This window comes from Phalacrocorax carbo, chromosome 6, assembly GCF_963921805.1.
Source record: "Phalacrocorax carbo chromosome 6, bPhaCar2.1, whole genome shotgun sequence".
Classification (NCBI taxonomy): domain Eukaryota; kingdom Metazoa; phylum Chordata; class Aves; order Suliformes; family Phalacrocoracidae; genus Phalacrocorax; species Phalacrocorax carbo.
This window is the reverse complement of record NC_087518.1, coordinates 29,343,059-29,368,920: the sequence shown is the minus strand read 5'-3', so window position 1 is coordinate 29,368,920 and position 25,862 is coordinate 29,343,059. Positions and strand designations below refer to the sequence as shown.

At 39.6% G+C, this 25,862-nt stretch overlaps 1 protein-coding gene across 2 annotated transcripts in view; it reads left to right on the top strand.

Annotated features, from left to right (window-relative positions):
- Positions 1 to 25,862, top strand: part of PLA2G4A (phospholipase A2 group IVA) — a 109,509-nt gene that overhangs the window by 47,086 nt on the left and 36,561 nt on the right. For both annotated transcript variants that reach the window (XM_064454358.1, XM_064454357.1), the window contains exons 5-8: positions 13,208 to 13,356; positions 16,962 to 17,075; positions 20,448 to 20,485; positions 22,638 to 22,779. In XM_064454358.1, coding sequence (XP_064310428.1) covers positions 13,208 to 13,356; positions 16,962 to 17,075; positions 20,448 to 20,485; positions 22,638 to 22,779 — 443 coding nt within the window. The remainder of the gene's footprint in view (positions 1 to 13,207; positions 13,357 to 16,961; positions 17,076 to 20,447; positions 20,486 to 22,637; positions 22,780 to 25,862) is intronic.

Here is a 25,862-nt window from a genome sequence, read left to right as displayed (position 1 = left end):
GTCATTCTGTGAATGTGTGTTGGGATGAAAAATCAGAATTGCTGTAAGAACACATGACCCAGGTGGGGTAAGTTTTGAGAGCAGACTCTCTCTTTCCCAGGAGTTCATTCAAGTCCCTTCTTATTTCAGGTATCTGCCTGTTATTGCAGGTACCTGACCACTTACTGTTGCCATTTTAGGAGTGCTTCCTTTATTTTCCTTGTTTTAATTCTATGGTGTCCCTTTCAAGGTGACTCTCACACTTTAGATATGGTACTATCAATATCCAGTCAATGCAGCTTTATCTTTACAAATATTTAAACTCTGTTTTAGTGACTGCTGTTCTAATAGCTGTGCTCAACTCTTCTGGCTAAGTCTTTTTACAGGTTGGAAGATTTATGAGATGACCAACTGCAGCAGATATGTGATGGGCTGACCTTGGCTGGCTGCCAGTTGCCCACCAAGCTGCTCTATCACTCCCCCTCCATCAGCAGGATGAGGGGGGGAAATATGATGAAAAGCTCTCATGGGTCAAGATGAGGACAGGGAGATCACTTACCTATTACCATCATGGGCAAAACAGACTCAATTTGAGGAAATGGATTTATTGCCAGTTAATAGTAACAGAGTAGGATAGTTAGAAATAAAACTAAAAACCCCTTCCGCACTATACCTCCCTTCTTTCCAGGCTCAGCTTCACTCCTGACTCTTCTATATCCTCCCCTCAAGCAACACAGATGGATGGGGAATGGGGGTTTTGGTCAGTTCATAATACGTCTCTGTCACTCCTTCCTCCTCACAATTTTCCCCTGCTCCAGCATGATGTCCCTCCCACAGTGTAAAGTCCTTCATGACCTTCTCCTGTGGGGGTCCTTCCCATGGGCTGCAGTCCTTCAAGAACTGATCCACCGTGTACCCCTTTCCATGGGGTACAGTCCTCCAGGAACATACTGTCCCAGCATGGTTCCCACATGGGCTACAGTTCCTGCCAGAAAATCTGCTCCTGCATGGTCTCTTCTCCATAAGCCACAGCTCCTGCCAAGAATCTGCTCCTGTATGGGCTCTACACAGGCTGTGGTGTCCTTCAGGGCACATCTGCCTGCTCCAGTGTGGGATCCTCCACAGGCTTCAGTGTGGATCTCTACTCTGCCATGGCCCTCCATGGGCTCAGGGGGATAACCTGCATCACTATGGGGGAATCTCTGCTCTGGCAGCTGGAGCACCTCCTCCCCTTCCTTCACTGACTTGGTATCTGCATAGTTGCTTCTCTCACATTTTCTTTTATGGCTGCTGCACTCTGGGTTTTTTTTTTATCCTTTCTTAAATACGTTATCACAGAGGTACCATCAGTGCTGCTGATGGGCTCAGCTTTGGCTAGCAGCTGGTCAATCTTGGAGCCAGCTAAAACTGGCTTCTTACGGCGTGGGGGCAGCTTCTGGTATCTTCTCACAGAGGCCACCCCTGCAGCCCTCCTATCCCCCTGCTGCCCAAAACCTCCCACATGAACTCAGTACAAGATGGAATATCTCACAATCTGTATGTTTTTGGTGAGGATTTAATTATCTTAATTGCTTAGCTCTCTGCTGGTTGCAGGGGTCAGTAGACCCTGTAAAATCTCTTCTTTGACTGGAGGTTTTGGAAAAGACCTTGTCTTCAGTCCATTGAGTTTTTGTATCGTGGATGTTTACTTTTGAATCTACTCCAGATACCACACCATACTGTAGAGCCTTTCCTTACATCTGTGACAGTACAAGAACTTGCAGAAAAAGACAAGGCTGAAACTACAGCGTTCTGGCAGAGAAATGCTTGCAAACTGTGGTGGTTCTTTCCATAGGATCTGTCGCCTTCTGGATTTTCAAGCGGCTTCATGGAAAACTGGGCCAAAGGAGGCACTGTAAAATTTGTCTTACATCTTTAGAGACCTGTTTTTATTTAAGTATACAGGCTTTCAAACCGATTGGTAGCATCTACAAAGGAAACCAGTTGTATGACTCTACTCTTAATGGTCATTAATCTTGCTTAATCCTGGTTTGAATTTTCAGCTTTTAGTTGCTTCATCTACTTTGGATGTTATGATAATTAACAGTGTAATTCCAGGCATTTTAAGGAAAGTCTTTTCTTAAAAATAAAAACATTTAAAGTTTGGATAGCTTGTGCCACTAGTACTCAGCTTCTCTCCCTGTTTATGTCCACCCAGTTGGAATAAAGGATGCACTTCCACTGTAGTTAGGATGCTCAGATAAGCAAGTTAAAGTATTGGGAGCATTCCTGTCATCAGAGCTCAAGCCTGGTTGCAAAACTTGCTAACATGGAGGTGGAAAGCAGCTTCTGTAAGTGGCTCTTGATGTGGTTAGCTCATGCTGCTGCAACCAGGAGGGGATATTCCCCACAAGTCTAGGAGGTGCTCTTCTGCTGGGGCAGTGTCATTGATGTGCTTCCAGGTTGCCTCCTGTATCTCTAAAGGGAACGAGGAGCTGTGGCATTTTGTGGGACCAGTGTTCACTTTTTCCTGCCTGCATCATGAGCCTGGCCCTGGCCGTAGGATCTGCTTCAGCAATGTGAAGGAAAAGAGGAGGCGATGTCCAGTGCAGTTTCAGTCACCATTTCTCTCTTTGTACGCTTTTACCCAGTGTTCCCTTTCAGCCATAGGTCTTGGTGTTGAAACTGGCTCATTTAAAGCCAGAGTCACAGTAGTCTAGCTCAGTTTAGGCATACATACGCGGTATTTTAAACCTGAGCTAGCTAAAAGGGAAGGAACTGGAGATTTGCCTGCTTGTGTTAGAGCAGGGACAGAACAGTCTGTGTTACAGCAGCTCATTTGGGATTAACCCAGCTCTTCTCTGTATCACAGCTCGGTGGTCTTGCACCCTGACTTAGCTACAGTATACTTGATTTAACTCTTGAAGTGTCATCAGATAATCCTCTTCCTGCATGGCTGTGAAGCAGAACCTGATATTTGCAAGGGAGCTTCAAGAGGAAAACAAGCCAAACACCTCCCTTTCCCAGCCTAACAAGCTGGAAAAAGTAGGTCAGAGTTGGCCAATCTTCCAAGTCCTAAAAGCTGCACGTGCAGATCCTCACGTGGCCAGGAGCCATAAGATGTACTGTATGTCTAAGAGAGCAAAGCAGAGGAGGAATGCTGGAAGTATCTTACAGGAACGAGAAAGAAGTGTTCCATTTGGACCCATGCTGCTTCATTCTGTGCTAGGGTGGCCTGGATGGGGAGCTGAGCCCCAGGATGACCAAGCTCTGTGGGCTTCAGCAAACCCTTTTGATTTGACTCTTCCTGACAGCTCCTGTACCAGCCCTACTGTTGGTCATGTCCTGCAGCGATCCATGCTCTGTCGCCAACCGTAGCAGCTCACTCTGGCTCTAGAGCCATAGGCTGGGACTGAAACATGTATCCTTAAAAGATGTGTATCTTCAAAAATGAACAACACTAGTAACAACTGCTCAGGAAATGCCTACTGCAGATCTCGGTCTAACACTGAGGCAGTTGTAGACTAGATTTCAGTTTCCTTGACACATGCAATATTTTTGCCCTGCTGTAGGGTTAGCCAGAAGCAGTGCTGAGATGTGAAAGTTGTGTTGGAAACAGGCTTGTGTGTTCCACAGTGAAACTGATCCAGAAAATGCTGCTCTTTCCAGTTCCAAAAATATATTTTTGAAGAGAACCAAATTCTCTCTTCTGAACACTTGCCATGTAGTTACTGAGGCAGGGATTGCTTCTGTAAAATGTTAGTGAAAGCTTGTAGCCATACTAGAGGAAGGCTTTCTTGTTATTCTGTTTCACTGTAATAACATCAAAGCAGTCATGCTGGCTTAGACCAAGGATCTATCCTGCCTGATATTCTGGTTGAAGGACCTCCTTGTCTCCCTTCCCTTGCCATGTTGTGACTGACTGCAGCCCCAGAAGGGAGGTTGTTGGTGACTGGGACCTGTTTCTGTTTCATATGCTGTCATGTCTCCAGCCAGAACTTTGTGGTGGGGCTCTCCTTCAGGGAGTTGTGGACACCACTGTTTCTCCAGTTTGAGCCTTTCTCTCCTTCCATTTAGGAGGGGACTCCCTCCTTTTATTCCATTTGTCCTCTCATAATTTGATTTCTTCCCGCTTTCTTTTCTTCTCATCCCCCTTTCCAGGGAGGGCTTTGAAGTTGTGTTAGGGTTGGGCTAATGCCTGATCCTAAGGGCAAATCAGGAAGAACATCAGTCATAGTCAGATACAAAGGAAAAGTAGGAACAGGGTAAGCATGTGATAACTTTCCTCTGATCTTCTCCAAGCACTCAGCTGTCTTCAGTAAGGGACTCTCTGAGCTGGATGTGCTTCTGATGTAGCCTTCACTGGTTTTCCTTGAATCCACGTAAGTCTTCTCATCCACGGCTCCTTTGATAAGGAGTTCTACAGGTTGCTATCTACTGCATGAAGATGACTTCTAATATGTTTTGAAAATGGGTTTTTAAAAGTGCGATTTGAAGCATCCTCTTGTTACTTGCATTTTGTAGGATAAGTGTCCCACATATCGGTCTATACTAAAGAAAAGTTCTTACGCATAAATAAACGTGCTAATTTATATATTTGTGACTGAATATACTCTGAAAGGAGGGGAAAAATCATTTAACCTTCATCGCTATGGAAAGAAACACTTGTGTAAAGCCTGTCACTAAAAAATATGCTCTGTTAAAGTGTCCAGACAGCAGTGTTATAGGGCAGTTGAAATACAGGGAATGTCTGCTTAATGCTAGGTTATGTCCTGCTTAGCTGGACAGATTAACTCACATGAACAATCATCCTTTTCCCTTTATGGATCTGTTAATGTTGGTGTGCATATGCTGTTCTGACTAAGTGCTTTGCAATCCATTCTTCAGGCCTGTAATAACCTGACTGAGCAGCGAGGTTGGGGCAGACACAGTTCACAGGTGTCACTTTATTTATGAATTTCCTGTAATTGCTTGCAGTAGCAATGATGATGGTTTTACTAAGATGTGATATTTACGTAGCCAACCTGAGCCTTTACTTAGCTATGGTTCTGCCCAGTTAGGACAGCTCCAGCTTTTTAAAATGTTCCTGACAATCATTTGAAATAAAAAGGGAAGAGCCTCTTCTCACTCAAAGGCCTGGAGGCTGCACTTCAGCAGTCTAATAAATCAAGCTCTAGGGCTGCTGGTAGAAGACCAAAACCTCTAAAGCCTCATGATACCAAACACAGATCCAGTGTAAACTTGTTCTGCGGATTCAGAAAACGTTGCCAGTTTAAATTTGTATTAGCAGACTTTATGCCAGACTAGGAATAATCTATACTCCATTAGCGAACATAAACATGGAATAAAAGTCATATTGTGGGTTTTCAGTAATTTACCAGGAATGTGATGATATGCCTAAACCTACTCTAGACCACACCATCACTGCCCAGGTCTGGCTTTGCTGTGGACCCACAGTTATTGCTGAACTAGGCAGCTATGCCGCCTGTTTCTTCTCTCCTGCTTGTGTCGTTGTTGGCAGAGTGAAACGTTTCACAAGTTTAACACTGAAAAAGCTCTTGAGCACTAGGCATTTCAATTAATTAAAAAAACCCACACAAACCCCTTAGATTCTGGCACACTACTAGAAAGCCAGATTTTTCTCTGGGCTATTGCAAGCTAATGTTTTAGTCACTTTTCACTGCTGTCTGTCTGCATAGGGAAGTGTACAGATAATATAGAAGAGTGAATATTTTTTTGGTCTTGGCACTTCTATAAATTCAGTTTGAACCTACTGAAGGGTTCAGCTGACTTGTTTAGGTTTTTTTCCTTTCAAGGCTGGATCAGCAAAAGTGCTAGTGGTGTCCCACCCCAGTAAACTGGGTGGTAGTGCACAGCCTGTGCTGGGAGTTCAGTTCTTTCCTTCACTTAAGTAATGCCGGAGAAGAAAAGCACTGTAATAAAAGGCACTAATAATCTCTAATAAATGTATTACCCAATAACAGGATTTCTCAGAGCATAGCTGCTGCTTTGGGAGTCATTAGTAGTCACCTTCTCCTCATGAAATCTCACATTGCATCATCCCCTTTGCAAAATCCCTCTTGAAGATGAAGGCCAAGAGCCCTAGCATTCCCTATAGTACCTTCAACACAGGCAGAAAATAACCTGTCACCTCCTCCTTAGGACCCCTTACTGATACCGTCTCTGTGTACTCCTGGATATTTTAGGTTCCATGTGGCCTTCTGGCATGTCTCCAGACTCTTAGTATAGCATCTGTATTACTGCTAGACTTCGAATCTGTTTGAAGCCTTTCAGAAGTATCTGCACCAAATGAATGGGAGGACTGACTTTATAGTAGACTCAGCTACAGTCCTCTTTGAAAATGGAGATTCAGAACATATCTAAAAAGACAGATCAAAGTTCCACCTTGTTGCTGTTAGTTGCTGCAGAGTATTATTGTATTGAATGGAGGGCTTGTGATTGTGCAGCTGCAGTAGTTTTTAACACAAAGATTACCTAAGAGAGTGACGAGATGCGTTTGTATGTGGCAGCCTGACACAGCCAGTTCTGCTCCCGGCATTCCCGGGCTCCACCTCTTCAGGTGGGAGGAGAACTTGGTTTCCAAAATCACACTGCCAGCAAGGTCTCTGCATACTTATTTGTTGCCTATGAATTGACAGGGAGGATGTACCAAACTGATGTCTTACCCTGAGCACTCAGCAGCCTAATCAGGGTCTTCACCATCCCATCACACAGCCAGGTCGCATTGCTGGCTGCTGTATGGGGGACCTTGTGGCCCTGCCTTTTTTCCGTTCCTCCTTGCCCATCTGATACTGAATTAATTAATCAATTAGTGGTGCTTATGTTCTCCTGAACACAGGAAACAACTTTTTTTTTAGGCTCTTGAGTTAGTCTGTCCTTTCAATAGTGTGCTGCAGAGCAAGGGTAAGCTAAATCTAAGAATTCGTATATTTGCGGATATGTTGTTTGGGGAATATTAATTATTTGGGAATTATTGATATTTGGCAAGTATTGATAAGTACTTTTTAAATAATTCCTTTTTTAAAAACTGGAAAATCACATTAAACTGGGAAAAAACCATGATTTTAAAATTCATTGTGTTTTCACCTGACTGTGGCAGAGAGATCAAATCATATTTCCATGCCACTGTGAAGCATATTGTCCAGTGAGCCCTGTAAAATTCACTATTTAAATAAAAATTCAGTCATTATTTTAAAATACACACCAAAACTATGTTTTTGGCCTAGGAAGAAACTCATGTAGCTCATCCTTGCGACAGGACAAGTGGTAATGGTTTTAAACTAAAGGAGGGTAGATTTAGACCGGATATAAGGAAGAAATTTCTTAAAATGAGGGTGGTGAAGTGCTGGAACAGGTTGCCCAGAGAGGTGGTGGAGGCCCCATCTCTAGAAACATTCAAGGCCAGGCTGGATGGGGCTCTGAGCAGCCTGATCTAGTTGAAGATGTCCCTGCTCACTGCAGGGGGGTTGGACTAGATGACCTCTGAAGGTCCCTTCCAACCCAAACCATTCTATGATTCTAGCTCGTGACATGCTGGTTTACTGTGGTTGGTACTAGCTAACATTCCACCTGTTGAAAATACTGTTGTGCTCCCTGCTTCGGGTTTCCCTAGGGAAATGGTAGGTTTCATAACTTTCATAAAATTCAGCAGACCCCTACAGCCAGACAGCAGTGAGTATGCGCTGCACAGCCTGCTTGAACTCCCTTCCCCAGCCAGAACCGCTTGTGCATAAGGCACAGCTCACATTTTTTATCTTCCTTCCATCCCCTCAGAGGAGAGGGAGGTAGTCCATCAATTCCCGTTATTAGCTTGGCCTCAGTCAAGCTGCTCAGCTGCATGTAACTTCATGCTAACCAAGTTGTGCTGTAGTGCACTAAGCCAAAAAAATGGTGGAAAGTAGATACAGATAGTAATTCGGGACCTAGTAAGGTTTTATGAATGGGGTTGCATGTAATCATGGAGGGCATTGGTTAACCAGAAGGCAAAAAACTCCAATGAACCAAGCAAACATAGCTCTTGAAGGAAGTTCTGCCATGTACTTGCTGGAATATTCCTGTAATTGCATAAGTGTGGAATCTGGAGATCATGGGTCCAAAAATTCTGGACTCAGATTTACTTTCTATAATGGTGAATGAATGAACTGAATTATATGCAGGGGACTGGAGCATCTCTCTTCTGAGGAAAGGCTGAGAGACCTGGGTTTGTTTAGCCTAGAGGAGGCTGAGGGGGAATCTCATCAGTGCTTCTAAATATCTAAATGGTGGGTGTAAAGAGGATGAGGCCAGACTCTTTTCAGTGGTGCCCAATGACAGGACAAGGGGCAATGGGCGCAAATTGGAACGGAGGAAGTTCCACCTCAATATGAGGAAAAACTTCTTAGAGGGTGACAGAGCACTGGAACAGGCTGCCCAGGGAGGTTGCAGAGTCTCCTTCTCTGGAAATATTCAAAACCTGCCTGGAGCCACCTCCAGGCTCCTGTGCCCCCTGCTTTAGGTGTCCCTGCTCAAACAGGGAGGTTGGATAAGATGATCTCCAGAGGTACCTTCCAATCCCCACCATTCTGAGATTCTGTGAAATTAAAGTTATTATAGTTTTGTTTAATGTCTATTATGGACATCAGTGTTTATGACATGCTCGTGGAAAAAAAAGGACAAATTCTTATGGTGTGGAATTTTTTTTGTAGCAAACCAGATTTTGGAATACTTCAAGAACTTTACATTTCTTTCAACTTTTGATGGACAAATGAGATAAATTTTAATGTATTATGTACTGGCTTCATCCTTGGTATTTTGTATTTGAAGAGGCTTTCTATAGTTTCTTTATGTCTATTATGCTATTGAAATAATTGAAATTGGAATGACTGAAATATAAATTATATACCTGAAATATTAATTCTGTTAATATGAGAGTCTGTTGACAGTCATCTCACCAAATTAGTAACATAAGATCAAAGGGTCTCCAGTCATTGTAGAAAATTTTACAGGTTTCTTTAATAGACAGATTGCTTAAAGCATTACTCATTTTTAATGTGAAAATGATTGATCTTAATTACTGTCCATTGTGTGTTTCACTTCATGATTCATAATGTAATTTAGAGATAGAATTCTATAGCAATTACTTAACCAGGAGATAAATCAAATGAGGAAAAGTCATTGAATCCTTACTTCCTACCTCTCAGACATTTCTTAAGCCAGTGTGTTTAAAAATAACAGTTTAGATTCTGACTCTGCTTTTGTTACTGGATATCTGTCTTCAAGCCCTGGAGATTTGGTGGATGCTATAAATCTCACAAAAGGATTATTACGAACATTTTGTTAGTTACCTTTATAATTCATCTATGTATAAGATGCTAGTTGCAGGACCCTCTGTTAATTCCATTGACATCAATGCTGAAACTCTTAATTTTATTTTTTAGTGTAAAGGTGGGGTTTTAGATACGCTTGTACTTAATTATCTGTTCATACCCATTTTTTCTTGAAAAATACTAATGGAGTCTGGCATCTCTATTCCAGAGCATTATCTATGCTGTTATATATAAAGCTCTTTGACACTGGAAGAAGTATGACATTTTAGTTGTGTGCATGTTGAGGCACTTACTGTAAATACTCGAAGAGTGCGAGGAAGAGAGGAATATGGAATCATGCCTTACAGTTACTGTCTTATGGTAATGCATGTGTCCATTTGCAAACCTTCCAAGTTTTCCACGTGCAAAACTTCCAAATGTTACCTACATTAAAAAGTTGAGATGCACTGCAGATAGCTAGCCCACAGATAATGGAGGAGTCATGCAAGAATGCTTGCACAAAGAATAGCCCAGAGTCTAGATGAGCTGTATAGAAACTTTTTCTTCAGAAGTGTCTTGAGGAAGAAGTACAAATTCTTATACATTGCTTCTTTTGAAAAGTCTGTGGTTGGTGTTTCAAGTAGGTTGCTAAAATAAAAAAGCAATTCCATGACAGTGTTGTCCTCTATATAGATAATTCTCTTGTGCTGATTACACTCACAAGACATCAGCTTTTCACCTGTAAACAACTTAATAAAGATGCTTCCTTTTAAAAACGAAATATAGATAACAGCAGTGGTCGAGCTACCTTTCACTTACATTTTCAGATTAGTTTTTTTCAGAACTGTACCTGGCAAATCAACTAACAAAAACACAAACAGAAATAAATACATCCATGCAAAAGGATGCACATGCTGTCTGTTTTATCTGTGTTTGATAAGTTTGTTTTGAAATACATTAAGTGAATACTATTGTTGTTACATGCCAGATTTCTCGTAGCTAGTTTTTGGTCCCCAACCAATAATGAGGAATAAGATTTTGATTACTCTAGTATAGCTTAAAGCAACATCTTAATCAGAGCACACAATCTTCCAGTAATTTTCCTCTTCATCTGAAGAAGGAAGTTATAAAAGAATTGATTTTCATTTTCTTAATTGAAAATAGCACAAAATAAACTTTGAAACATGAATGGGCAGATGATTAACTCTTTACCTTGGATTAAAAAAGATAATAAGGGCAGGGAGTGAGGGGGTGACTTGGCAATACTGACTTACAAAGACTGATTTTTCTAATTTTAGTTGTTCTGTGCCTTGGGTTTCATTTCTGCTTCAACACTTATTTGGAGACTGATAGGAAGTTAGTGATGGCATCTGTATGCCAGCTCTGCAGCGGTATGGGGTTCCCACATGCTTCGGGATTTTGAATACAGATAGGAAACCATTTGCTTTTTGTGTTTAAAAGAAAAAAACTGGACTTTTCTGACTTAGAGCTGATCACATAATCACATAAAAAAATTGAATGGAAAAGGAAGCATTGCCATTTTTGCCCAGAACACTGTTCAGCACCAGTATTTTGGTTAAAAACCAAGCTTCTGTAGGCAAGTTCAGTTCCTTGGCAGAACAAGTTTGTAGAGTTTATTGCCAAAGTAGTGCTAGATGTCCAGACTTATCAGATGAGATCTTGTCACTGCTGATTTTGGTAGATATTCAAGGGGCCTTGATTCCCTTCTTTCTGGCACAATTTTGTGTAGTAATTCAAGGGAGCTAATGTATTCAGTAAAAGTTGGCAATTCGTTACATCTGCCAGTGAGAAAACATTTAAAAAACACTTGGGGGTTGATCCCCCTGTTCCCCTGACTTTAAATAAGAGACAAGATCAGACATGCATTCTTAGGAGCTAATAAAGATTGCTATTTAAAGGCTTTCCACACTGATCCCCAACCTTAAATAGCTGCTTGTTAATTATACAGATAGCAGTGTGACCTGCCAAATCATGGCAGTTAGCAAAGCCCAACAGATATAAAGCACAGTGCAGAACTTCCTAAGAAGTTCTGGGGAGTGTTGTAGCAGTCCAATTAATTTAATTCTAGCATGAAGAGTTAATCCATTCTAACTTCCTTAAGAAAAGCAATAGCCAACCTTCCAGTTTTAAACTGAAATTAAGAGGAGCATGCAGTATCCTCTCCTCATCTCCTCAAAATCTCAGACCCTAGGTGCAGCAGATACAAGTAACAAAAAGAAAAATAATTTTGAATGAGTAAAAAATATTTGAATCACAAAGTCTACTTACATACAAAATTTTAATTGAGGGAGCGTGAGTCTAAGAGGAGGTTTGTTTACTGTCCCTAAAGTTACCCTAGTTAGAGGAATACTTAATACAAAGCATGTTTGTGTTATTCCATGTTATTCCGCATCTACAGAGCTATTTGAAGTTCTTTGTGGGTAAGTTCAGTATCTTTTGTGTTTGGCAAGGGCATCTGAAGGTGTGTTAGGTCTGGCTGATGTTCCCTGCTAGAATTGCCAAGAGGCCAAATGTTTTGTTTTGATTCTGTTCTGCCCTGGTACACATACAGAACCTCCTGAGTGGTTTCAAAAAGCCTTTTTTTGGTTGCTTGCTTGGTTGGTTTTTTTTATTCCCCCGCAAGATGATCAATTCCCATTTGGAAGTGTCAAACTTTTTTGTTTTGCCCTTTTCGTCCTTCCAGCTGAAGTGACCATGTGGTTCTGGACCTCAGCAATCTCACTGATGATGTTTTATTGAAATCCAAGACTCTGAAAACATTTGGCTTTGTTGAAAAACTATCTTTAGACTTAAAGTGTGTACAAGGAGGAATGTTCAGACCTGTTTTGCCTAGCAATGGATTTTAATCTCTTTCAAAAAGAGACCTTTAAGGCAAAGATTCTTGTTTGTAGCGGGTATTCTATTTGCTTGCAAATGTTTCACTAAAGCAGAGGACAGACCTTGAAGAAAGGATGCTGGAAGGATATGCATGTTTTACCACAGCAGAGCAGGTGGCTTTTCATGATCACCAAAACCACAGAAATACCTTTCCATGCTTTCCTGTGAAGCATCTGAGCAATGTTTTAGAGAAATCTGTAAAGGGCTACATCAACCTTGGCCCAATTTGACAGAAAAAAAATCTCATTGGACAGAAGAAACCTCATTGGACAAAAAAAATTTACATGCTTTAACCAGTGCGAAAGGTGGGGTTTTTAGGACTGACAGCAATGCATTCTTTGCTCTCAGGAATGGCTATTATTAGACACATCAGATGAGTTTTGTCAACATATATTATCCTCCAACTGATAATTCTGATTAGCTCTAGTTGGCATATGTTTCTATATTTTCAGCTACTGTTCTGTGCAGTTTTTATTGAAATATGCTGTGTAAATAAGATCTTGATTCTGTGGTGACCTCCACAAAGTTCTGGTGATTGCGGTGGCTTCAGATTTGAACAGCACTCCTTACGCTGTGTTTAGCAGTACGTAAGCGGCTTGACTGATTTCCCTTATGATTGCCAAAGCACCAAAGGTGAAAGAGGATCCAAAACTGTATACCAAGCTGCTTGTTTTTGTTATTAACTGAAGACTGTTTTTGTGGAATACTTACTTCTGTGACACAAGCCAAAGTAATTAAACTCTAGAAGGAGAAGAGGGGGCAAGAGCTTTTAAAAATAATTATTTCCAGTAAACGTGAATCAGTCCCAGTGCCATTCTGTTTGTTCCAGGCTTTTCTCCTTCCCTTTTAAAAGTATAAAGTCTGTTTCTTTTGGGGAGATTGTTAATATCATTGTATTGGTCATGACATTGTATATATGTAATTTATATAATTTAATATTTTTCTGTCGTAGACCATGAGGTGGTCTGTGGTTTCACATAATTGTATTGATTATTAGAACCCAAACTTTAGTTTTATCTAACTTGAACATCGGTTTTGCTCTGTAGTTGACACTCCAGATCCCTATGTCGAGCTGTTCATCCCATCTGCCCCTGATTGCAGGAAGAGAACAAAACATTTCAATAACGATGTGAATCCTGTGTGGAATGAGACCTTTGAGTTCATTCTGGACCCCAACCAAGAGAATATTCTTGAGGTAAATCACATGGCTGAGCTGCATCTGTGAAAACGGAAGTTCTACAATGTCTGGAGGGTTAAAATAACAGTAGCTTATATGTGTATGGCATCTGATTTCTCAAGATTACAACTTTTTTTAAAACATTAAAGGCTGGTTTTTGCCTTTAGGCTTGGTGCTAAGCAAGAGGTGTTGAATAAATTGTATTATTCAAGGAGTAGCATTGAGAGTTATTGTGAGTAGCCTGTAACTAATCTCTCGGACTGCTCCTGAGGGCTAGTAGCTTCCTATTTTTCTAATCAGCCATAAATTATTTTCTCCCTGCTTCCAGCACCGATTCAACTATTATGGGCAGTGAACGGGGCGGGGGGGGGGGGGGGGGGAGGGCGGGTAACGTCAAGTCTCTGCCCATTCCCTGCTTCTCCCTGAGGAGACAGGAAGCAGAAGGTTGATTCTGCTGTCTCCACTACGCCTGGGACCAAGGGCCGAGTGGCCCGCCGAGTGACGTTTTGGGTACTCTTATTCCAGGGGCAAGCTTGTTGACTAAGCCACCCTTAAGTCTCAGTATGTTAAGCCTTTCTGGGTTGTGTACAAAAGGTGAGTGTTAAGTGTAACCATTTTATAAGTGAGTATGGCAAGCGTTTAAGGTTATCTGTAGTCCTTTGTTAGCTTGATTCTTCACAGGGGATGGCCTGAACATGTGAAGTCTTCTGACCCAAGCTTATGGAGTTTCAGTCTAAATTGGTCAACTGTCAATTGTTGTCAGAGGTTGTGAAGCTTTTCATTGAACTAGTCACCATAATCTCTTGGGGCTAATCTGGTCAAGATCTGAAAATTGAATTGTGCTTCCTACAAGGCTCCCTGTGTTCCTGGGGAGGAGGGTAGGTTCTGCAGTTCGGGGAGGAAGAATCCCATGATCAGCTGAATGGAGCATGAAGAACTATCATATGCATCCTGCACAAGAGACAACAATGTTAGGGAATTCACAGTAACTTCACTACAGTTTTGCAGAAAGCAGGTTACCCAAAATAGCTTCCACCAGCTAGTCAGGTGCAACTGTCACCTGAGTTGATTCTTAATAAATGTTTTGGTTGTAGACATGCAAACTGCCATGTGAAACTTGAGAAAAGTGTGAAATTTCTAACTTAGTGCTTGCTTTCTAATGACAAGGCAGGCAAGTAGAGAGCAGGAATTAGAAAGAGGAATGGAGTGATTCTGACTGCTTTGTAAGAAAGCATTTGTGGAACTAGGAGGAAGAAAAGAACAACTTTGGTTCATCAGCTGTCTTTGTTGCAGTATGGGAACTAAAAATTGATTCGATTTTGCCTGATAAAGCCTTTGTGGATTCTAACAGAAGGCCTGGGACAGAGACTTTTACCTGTCTCTTTGCAGATCTTGTGCTTTTTTTGGACGATCTGCAGGAACTATGGCTGGCTAAACAATTGATGATCTTCAAAAGATGGTAAACTGAGGAATAGCAAATAATAGTTAAAGTCTTGGTTTTACTGTCATTGTATAAAGACTGGGTCAGATTCTGCTTGTAGGTACACTTAGGCAGCTTCCCTGGTAATGTATAAATTTGTTGAGTACAAAATTTTGTTCAAGGATTTTAAAATTATAATTATTAGTCACAAACAGTAGCCAATGGCTTACTTGCTGCCTTCTTGGGAACAGTCACACCTCTTACTCTCTGTATCTTTATGCATTCTGATGTGAAGAAGTTGAGATGCTGGCAAGTCATTACTTTCTTACTGTTACATGATCTCAGATATTTTTGACCATGTGGAGGCCTGGGTCATTGACTTCCTTCTGTGGTAACAATGTGACTAGCTCATTTCCCACGAGGGTGAGAACCCCCAGTTACTAAAACATCTTTTGTAATTTGTCTAACATTTTGTAAGGTGTTTCTCAGTTTTTAGTATGGTTTTATGCAGTCATTATGAAGTACAGGATTTTATGAGCTGGCATGCAGTTGATTTCCAGAACAGTATGGCCATAGCATACTGCCAGGTTCTGCAAGTGTCTGTTTCCTGTAACAGAATGCAATAAGATTGATTAGAAGTAGAATTTGGAAATGTATCTTTACAATAAATAAAGGCTGTCTCTTGTCTCTGACATACATGCTATAAAATTCCATTAAAATTGCCTGCAAAAGCTGGAGATACCATGTGATAATGGTTAATTGTGGACCTGGTTGATATATATATTTGCATACACATATATGTGTTGTTCACGATAAATGTTGTCTTCACCGTGAAAGGCATAGTCTTTAGGTTAAAACTGATGTTTGCGTTCTGCCATTGTCATACACATCCTCAGTGCCCAGCAGAGCCTTTGGATTCTGCATGGAGTCCAGCGTCAGAATTCAAATCTGAAACCACCTCCCTATCCAAAACCTTTTTGTGAATTCCCAAGATCTCACAGACTGCACAATCATCTCAACTCCTCAGATTATTTTAATCTACATCTTTAACTCTATCCCAAGTGCAGTTTTCACTCTGAAGTAAAATATGCTCTCCAGAATCCCCATTAAGAAGCTTTTGCTATTGCTGTTGGTTTTAAAAGACAGCCCTCAGAGATTACAGCAATGAGCATGAAGTTCTGCAAGGAAAGAGAAGACTGTAGATGCTGTTAAAGTAATGAGTTCTGTCATAAAATGCAGTTCATCATTTCAAAGGGTTGCTTGTGGCACAGGATGAAGAAGATTCTTTATAGCTGAGAAGAGGCTGAACCCAGATGTAGCAACTAGTTATTCAAGTGATTGTATCATAATTCCATTTGTTTTATGCAAAAGATATGGTCCAAGCCGCAAACATATGATATTTTAGAAGATACAGTTCCACAAAAAAATCATAAGCCAAATGAGTTTGGAGAACTCATTTAATAGAAACCATGTAAATTGTGACTTGAAATTAATTCTGAATATCTTGAGAACTTGGAAAGCTGCCACTGAGAAAAAAGTCTGCTAGATGTAGACCCAAGTAGATTAGAGCAAAAGCATTGAACAATGTTCTGCGGTATCCACATAAATTTTTGAATAACATCACATTTTGAAAAGGTATGTGCTCTGACATGGAGAATATGAGAAGAGACTTGAAGATCTGGCTGGGTATAGAGAAAGACTTTGTGTAATTTGGAATGCTGCACATTTTGCCAAATGATTGTTATAAAAACCTTGGTCTGTAGGTACAAGGCTGGGATGTATAGTTTCTATCTTCACTAAAACATGGGGTTTTTTTGTGTATCACATTTAAAACTGTATTAGTTTCTCCATAGTGAAGTTTTACTAACTGGAAATTTGAAATAATTGTATATTTTATATGTATAATTTGAAGTTATTATGTCTGCTTAGAAAATGGTGAGATTTACTGACAAATGTGCTCTGATGAAAAAAGCTTTGTAGATGATACTGTCATACTCATTCAGTTGAATGTGTTGAAGGTGCCACCTACACTATACATGAACTTAACTTGTTTAAAAGAACATGTCTGTTGGCATTGGGCGTTGACTGGGTTGGGTTAGGCCTATTCCTTTTCCACATAATTTTGTTTTTACTTTAGGCATAGGCTGTATGGAATTAAAAAGGAATTTACTGAAGTAGAATTGAATACTCGTGTCTTTTTTAGGTTACTTTGATGGATGCCAACTACGTTATGGATGAGACTCTTGGCACATCCACATTTCCTATATCTTCTCTGAAACTGGGAGAGAAGAAGGAGGTCCAGTTAACTTTCAACAACGTAAGTTGCAACATTCATAGCTTTGACTGTGTTGGTGCAGCTTTGAACATGATGGAAAGTTCTTAAAAGAGCACCTGAACTGAGACACCTAAACTGTTGTGTAGACCAGGATGTACCGCCTTTATCAGGTGTCTGAATTTTCTCTGTGCCACATTCTGGTTTGATCTTCACAAATCAATAGAGGATGGTGCTTATAAAGGCCGAGTGATGTGTCCTAAGGACTCTCATTGAGGCTGATGTTATGCAGAGTACTCCCTCAATCACTTTGTTGAAGGTTAAGAAAAACATTGGGCCTGCCCTTGGTACTCCTCAGAAGTACATGTTCCTAGATGAAAGGAAAACCAAGATCCTGCCAGTCTGCCTCAGTACTATGTATGTATGTGTTTTCTTAATGTAAAACTAAGTTTTGAATTCAAGAAGGGATTAGACTATATCATGGAGGGGATAAGGGTGACAGCCTTTCAGCCACAGTATGTGGGTAGGGGCACAGGAGGATCTCAAGTGAGGATTGTTCTCTTCTTACCCTGTTCGGAAGTTTGTTTTCTAAGCATTCACTCTTGCCATGGTTAAACAGAGAGTACTGGCCTAAAGGCACTGTAGTTATCTTCTCACAGTCCTGCTGAAAGGAGAATTAAGCAGTGCCACTGAATGTCTTAGTGTCCCTTCTGAGAGAATCCTCTTTGAAAGTCTAGTTTCAAACTTTCACTTGCTAAACCAGTTTCTGCACCACTTGGTTCAATTTAGTTTAATGGTCTTTGGGAGCAGAAGAGGTTACGCAGATTTTGCTGGTCAGTATATTACCTCTGCTGCTGATGCCTGTGGCTTCTGGAAAGCTGATGGAAATTCTTTTATTATTATATGTTTCACTTTCAGTAAATGGCTTGTTGTAACACAGCCCTAGTTAACATGCAATAAAGCACTGATGTGAATGCTCTAAGAAAAGGCAAGTCCCAATTGGATTAGTCTCTTTAAACACGTATACAAAACAGATGGAGTCAGTTTAGCAGGGATTGTCTGCCTGGAAATTGTTGTTAAATCTGTGTGTAATTGAGCTGTTCTGTAGGTATTAAAATATTATCATTTATTAGAGTAACATAAGGCCATTCTGAACATAATTCAGTACTTTTAGTTATATCCATCACATCTGATTATCTTTATATGCATATATATTGTATGCATATACTGTATGTATAAATACTGTCTCCATTTCTGTTTTCGGCTATGGTTTGTTATATGATCAGAGGTCTTGATTTGTGACAGCTCTGCTGTTTTCCATGTGATGTAACTTCAAAAGTGCGATTATAGCAAATCACTGGTTAAGGCCTATTTATTGGAAATTGGAGAGTTTCATATGTAAGGTTTAGCATCTTTGTTTATTGAATAATATATACTATGTTAGTATTTAATGATATATATTATTTATATATATTTAGTCCTACATATAAATAGGATTGTTTTAAATTATAAAAACCTATAAAATATACTATTTTGTATATAAAAATATAGTAAATAATAAAAAATATTCCTTTAATTAGGCATAGCCTTAGGGTGTTTGGGATTTTGATGGCCTCATAGTTTTTTACCTTTTTATTTTTTAGTTAATGCATTTTTTGAAGTTTCTGCATATTTATTTCACTAAGCGTTTCAGTAACTTGGGCTTCTAGAGTGTGGGCTGGCTGCGGATGGCTGGTTCTACCAGGCATGAGGTGAGGTAGTGAGAAAAAGCTGATGGATAAATTTTGAAAACACAGTATACAAAGCCCATGCCAATAATATAAGGCCTTGCCACGTGACAGATGTGCTTTAACTTCTCATCAGCACACAGCAAAGCTTGGTAGAATACACAGGAGGAAAAAAAAATCAGTGAAAAAAGCCAAATACACTCTGAAATTTATAAGCAAATGGTAAGTGAACATCAAGTCAGGTTGAGCCCAATGTAGGCAATTTGTATACACAACATGTATTCCTGAGATTTCTGTGGCAATCCATATAAGGTATAGAAAATGGCATGCTATTTCCCTGTTGGAACATTTCACTTCAAGGGTTTATTTAATACCGTGTGCGTACACCATTTTCAACCATTTGATCACTGCATGGTTTCTGAAGTGCTTTCTAAATTAGTAATAACAGGTGTTGGAATAACGTAATTACTACCATGTCTTTGAAGTATTTCTGTAAATGACTCTTCACTCTGTTTTTTCATGTTCTCCCTTTGTAATTTCTTTGCCTTTTCTTTTTCTCACCACCCTGTTAATGCGCCACCTCATTTACAATTCCCCTTTCAGAGGGCAGGAGTGGAATGCCAGGTTTTACCTGGCCCGTCAGCAGGTATGTGGGATGTGGGAGGCCAGAGGCAGCTTTGCACTTCCATGCCCTTAACTACTCTGTATAAGTGTCAAGCAAACATTCAGTCTGAGGCTTCTAGCTCCATTCCTAGTGATCACATTCCACAAATGAGGATATTCTGTTTATAGCTAGAGGCAGAGTGAGCAAGACGCCGTGTGTGAGTGTGTTACGTCTACAAGGCTGTACCAGCGCATTGGTGGCCATTGCATATGAGAGAGCTCTGGGAGATGAAAATGCCTGTCCATTCTGTCTTAGTTCTAGCAACCTTGTACTCTTGAATTTTGCCTAACAAATGCAATTGGTGCTTTAATAATAATTTTTTAACCTTTTAACCATTTACCTGCAGGGAATGACTTTAAGTGCTCTATGAAAGGCAGAGGAGACCGACCCATAGCTTATGGGTACAGGAGTTCTATGTGGTCTGCAAGTGAAATCATTATGTAGTGACATTTATTAGTTTACTTGCATCTTTCAGAAACTTGTAAGCAATCACTCTTACTGATTGATAATTTAAGAGTATTTAACTGTGGAAAGACACTTGGTGGCTCATGAAGAACACAGAGCAGTCAACGCCTTACAAGTCTGTTTCAGATACAAGTTGAGTATGAAGTTTACCTGGTGAACTAGGAAGCAAGTGGCAGATAGACTGTGACTGGCAGCAGAAACAGAGGACCATAAGAACATGAAGACAATTAGATCCCTTCAGGCCAAAGATGAATAGCACTATCAAAAAGTGATTGTCAGTGGAAGAAAGCCAAGACAATGGGACCTGATGAATTAAAGTCAGGACCTAGCAGCACCTAGTAGCATTTTCTACTGTATTCAGTGGTAGTGGTGTATTTTGGAATCATATTGTGTGCTTTTAAAGAAAAAGATCTGCAGAAAAGAAACTCATATTTAAATGTCCTTCTTTAAAATAAATATATTTAAATTAAAATTCTGACAGTAATAGTTCATGTTCCAGGTGTGTTTGTGGTTTTTTCCCTTTGTAAGTGGTGTAACCATATTTGAATATTTCTTGTTTAGGTCACAGAAATGACTTTAGAATTGTCTCTTGAAGTATGGTAAGTATCTTGTGTTTAAAAAAAAAGGTAGAAAATGTCTTAGCAGCAAAAGTATTTTTTATTTAACTCTGTTCATTAGAATTTTCTTAAAAACATGTCAGGTAAGGCTTCCTTGTCTTAACATAAAAATACCAAGTACTGTAAAATCAAGAGATTTTAAAGTTGAGGGTTGTTTTCACATTGTAATTCTACCATTGAGTTGAACACCGTTACTTTTACTCATAGGTGTGCCCTTTCCAAATGCTTGCAGGAACAAGGCCATCATACATGAATTTCTCATCCTGGTTTATGTTCATGCTTTCTTTTTCAAGATCTTTTTCCTCTAATAACTTCATAGACATCAGGTTCAGCTATTATCCTCATTATTTTACCTGCTTTGGTAACTACCTCTCACATTAACTTCCAGCATATATGGATACTCATTACAAAGCAGTTGCTGAAATGTATTTGAATGTTAATACCACACAGTACTGAAGTCAAAGGTGGACATTGCAGTAGGGCCAGGATTTCACCATGTGTAAAGCTAAGCAGATGCCTACCTTTTTTTTTTTCTCTCTAGCTGTCTTTCTCCCTCTTTCTTACCCTATTTAGGTGAGAGACCAAAAATCACCTTGAGGCATAATCAGAAAAATATCTTTTAGGTCTAAAAATAAATCACTGAGAACAAGGCATTTAAAGTTTCTTTTTTTGGCTGTTATTATAAATAGCAGTGCTGAGCATTGTAACTGTAAATGTAGAACTTTCTCATGATGACTCTGGAGACTGGCAAAAATCCGCCAGGGATAATTTCTGCTCATCATTTTGTAGTAGTAAAGATGCATATGTGGGTGGTCCTTGAGACCACCCCTAAACCTTCCAGGTCTTGTACATTACAAGTGTTTCATATCTCTGACATTAAATGAAGAGAAGATGCTTGCCGATGTCTTGCTGCTCTTAGGCAGTAGGCTTTAAAATATGTTAAACAAAATGATCTCATCAAGTTCTGTTCTGTTATTCTTGGCTGCATGGACTTCAGATTCTGCGTGGACCTCTTGTTCATATACCTTCATGGAACATTGCTTCTAGGCAGTCTTTCTTCCCTTTTTCTTAATCCCATTATTTTATTACACAACAGGTTTTTTAAAAATCTGAGGAATTATTATCTGTGCCTAAATAGATCCATTTCACCATTTTATGCTTTTCATAAAGGACTCTTTAAAATGCTGGCTTGTAACTAGCATGTCAAAGTATCCACAAACATTTTTAGCTCATATTCGTAAATACAGGAATTTCAATGAAGTTAAATATTTCAATGAAATGAATACCAGGACAAATTTGTGCACTCCTCCTCACTGCTGTCTGCTAGAGGCAGTGCTCCTGGGAGGTATTGTAGTCAAACCCTTTGAAAAACATACAGACTCAGAGAGTTAACTAGTGTGAATGGGGTGACAGTTCAATTTGTTTATCCTGCCTTGATACCTGAAATAAGAAGTGGGAGCTGAAGTATAGCTTTTATCGCAGTACTGAGGTCTTTATGCAGCTCTGTGTACATTTTTGATCACACAATGTGGGAAAGAAGCTAGAGAAAACAGCTTAGTTTTTCCTGTGGCCAGCCAGTAAATTTGTGCTGAGATCCATACAGCTTTTGATTGTAAGGCTGAACAGATACAGAGTTAAAATCACCCTCCCCTCCCTTAGCATGAACCTCTGACTTAAGAGTAGTATGTGTTAGTAGGAATGAATGAAAATTTTACATTGCAGTTCTTTGTTCAGTGGATAAGCAGAGAATTCAAATTTTTAGACTGTCAATGTATAATTGTGTTGAGTGGTGAACTCGCTATATTTTAATTTATGTTTTTTTTGAGACCACATAATATACCACTAGAAGCTGCGTATTTAGTGTTTGGTTTTCACTAGTTTATGAACAATGAGGATTCTATATAAAATGCATACCTTAAAGATACAGTGTGCCATTGTTCTTTGCATCCATCACTGCATGGAACCAGCTGATGCAATTGTGTTGCATGAATAGTCATAATTTTATTTTATTTTATTTCGTCTTATGTAAGTTAATGAGGAATTTACTCCTACTTCCTCTCATTTCCCTAGGTGATATTTTTAATTCTGTTTTGAATTATGCATTTTGTTAAAGCCTGTCTGTTTTGCAAAATAGCTCTTCAACTGATCTCCGGTTCAGCATGGCTCTGTGTGACGAGGAGAAGAAATTTCGGCAACAGAGAAAAGATAATATCATGCAGAGCATGAAATCATTTCTAGGAGAGGAAAACAGCAAGAACTTGACCACTTCCCGTGATGTAAGTTTGGAAAGTTCATATCAAGATTAGTATCGCCTTTGGTGTCCTGCATTTGTCTCTTGAAGGAATGAAACAGACATATGAGGTACAAGCGTTCGACGTAAAAACAGATGGCAGAAGCAAGAAATATTTCTTTTTCCTCTATGTGCGTACAGTATTTAGGCTGGAGAATAATTTTTCTTGTGCTCTAAATTTATAGATTAAAGTTTAAGGAGACAAAATCCTGTGCCAAAGTGAAGCTGCCCTTAAATAAGATATGCCTGTTATGTTCAAAAGGACAATACTGTGTAAATGCCATTGTAGGATAGAAGTCACAGGTTTTCATTTGCTCTGGCACCTTAAACAAAGTGCAGTAACTTTTATCTGATTCGTTATTGTTTTAATCCTTAGGAGGCTGTGCCTAGGTTAAAACTGGGCAAAGGAGATAAATCCACGCTTTTCATTTTGCTCTGATTCTGAATTCCATGCTTAGTTAAGGTGTTGGTTCTGAGCTGAGATCGTCATCTTAAAAATGCCTAAAAGGCATGTGAAATACCTGCTGCACAAGACGTGTGTGGTAGCTCTGGGCATGCATCCAGCTGCAGAATCTGCCCTTGCGTGCTTGATATCCAGCCTGTGCTCTTAAAATGGCCTTGGCTCTATGGCCTTCATGTCTAAAGGGTTAGGCAGGAAATGAGCCGTTTTGATGTTAGAGTCAGCTTAGAAATTAGTTTCTTTCTGTCCTTTCTTCTTTTGCTTTAGCCTCTTCTGTAAGATTAGAATTATGAAGTTTATTTCTTAGAGAAATTTCTTACAGAGCTAGTGCTCTGTACCGAGCCAACAGATCTATATGGACTGATGGTGGTTTGGGTCACATTAAAATGAGGAAAGGTGCTGAATCCTACTGATCTTTTCAGTGATTTCCTAAAACACTGCATTATTTTGAATTAATTAAGGATACACTTGGTACAGATCCACTTGTTTTGTAGTAGCTTTTCCATCCTCCTCTTCCTTGCTTGTTCCTCGTCCTGTTCTGCTCCCAGAATTGTGACAGGAAGACTGTGTATATGTGGGGCATGTCATGCAATGAACACAGTCAATGAATTAATCTGGGTTGATAATTCATTGATATTGATTCCTTTTGTGCAGTTTTAGTGCAAGCAGAATGTAAAAGTCTTTTGCAGAAACTGAAAACAATACTGAAGAATTCCTTTTAAATTCCTATGAAGTTTTGAGCAGGTGGTAACTGTGTCATTGTTGTATACTTTTGAGCTCTGTCTTGCGTAGTAAAATGTGCTTGTGTGAGTTTTCTGAGGAAGATGAAAGAATTTGACAAGAATCATACATATTTTATTTGTAGAGCTATAAATTGTGCATGTCGTGAAGAAACATTTTCAAGGTTTTTTAATTTTCAGTTCAGTTATTTTAATCTTAACACGTCCAAATCTTATCACAATAGATATTTGTGGATGTGACGTTGGTCTGATCTTCTACAGCAGAATAATATCTTTCTCAGAAAGAATGCAGATATTCTACCAAGATCCAGTTACGACTGGAGTGATACTCAGTGCCTGAAGTATCAGTTCTATGCAGGTGGTGTGTGCGCGCGTGAATTATTGTAAAGGCTAGGTAAGATTTCATATTCTTTTTGTAATCATCTTCCCTTGGTATCCCTCACTGTCTCAAATACTGAAGGTTTAACAGTTAAATTGCATCTTCCAAGACCAGACAGTAATCACTAATTGGAGGCCTATCAACTCTAGGAAGGACTGAAGTAATGTGATCCTCCCATTTTTCATATGTCAAGTGTGTATTTTTAAGCTGACTTGTCAGAATTTTTAGCTGCTTCTAGCGATGAAAAAAACCTTTTTGTTCAAATTAAAATATCATTTTGTCCTTATAGCCTATCATTTTTACTTTTATTGCTACAGATGGAAGATAGCAGGAGGATTTATAGGATGTTTTGTAGTCTTAACATGGCATCAGAAGCTGGGAGACATAATGAGTATTCTTAGCTGCCTGTGAGTCATTGTTTAATCTTAAACAAGTCACTCACTCACTCAAAGTTCACCTAAGTTTCTTCATCTGGGAATAGCAACATGTGTGCCTTGCAGGGGTGCTATGAGACTTTAATACCTGTGAAATAATTATACATGCTGGCATGGGGAAATGAGTACTTCTAAATTTCCTTCATTAATCTTCAGGCACATTCTGAAAACACAGAGGATGAGACTTCTTGTACCTGTGTTATTGCTTAGTTTATTTTTATGATTTTTGTTGCTTTAAACAATTTTCTAAAAATACCATAATCAATTAAAGAAGGCATATAGTGCCCTAAGACTTGATTTGCACAACAGTTTTTTAATAATTATCTGTGTGCCCGATGGCAATTTTTTTTCCACCATAGCTATTCTTGTCCAGATTTTGTGCACTGTGTTTCCAGGCATTTAGATAAAAACAGATACACCCATTCCCAAGATCATTCCCAAAACAAGATTTAATACATATTGGCTTTTTTTGCCAGATTACAGGAAAGTATGATTGAGATAATCTTTTCTGAAGCTTGCTTTTCTTAAAACATATCTTGTTTCCCAAATCCTTTTCATTTTCATGACCAGTTTGGTGGTTAAGCAATCGGCACTTGTTGAGATGAGGCACCCATTGATGGAAGTGGAACCATATGATGCTGAGCTTGTCCACACAGTACAGTGCCCCGTGGATCCTAAAGACAGTGCAGATGTATTGACAAAACACTTCATCTGTGTTGGTATATCCTGTTCAGTGGAGTTTGTTTGGATGATATCTAAGCTGGTTTGTTCAAAACTAGCTTGGGTCCCTCAGCATTGTGCCATGCATAGGAACCATAGGAAAAAGAAAGCCATGCTCGCATGGCCTTTTGGTTGTTCAGAAGAGGGCACAGCCTTATATAATTGAGTGTGGCAGAGTGGCCAGGAACTAGAGCAATGGGCCTTTGTCTCCAAGACTTTTGAATTCAATTCACATTTTTGCCATTGACTCACCGCATCACTTTCTTGTGAGTCACATACCCTTTTGGTCTAAATTTACTGATCTGTTTCAATGGGTTTAGTACCTCTACCCTGGTT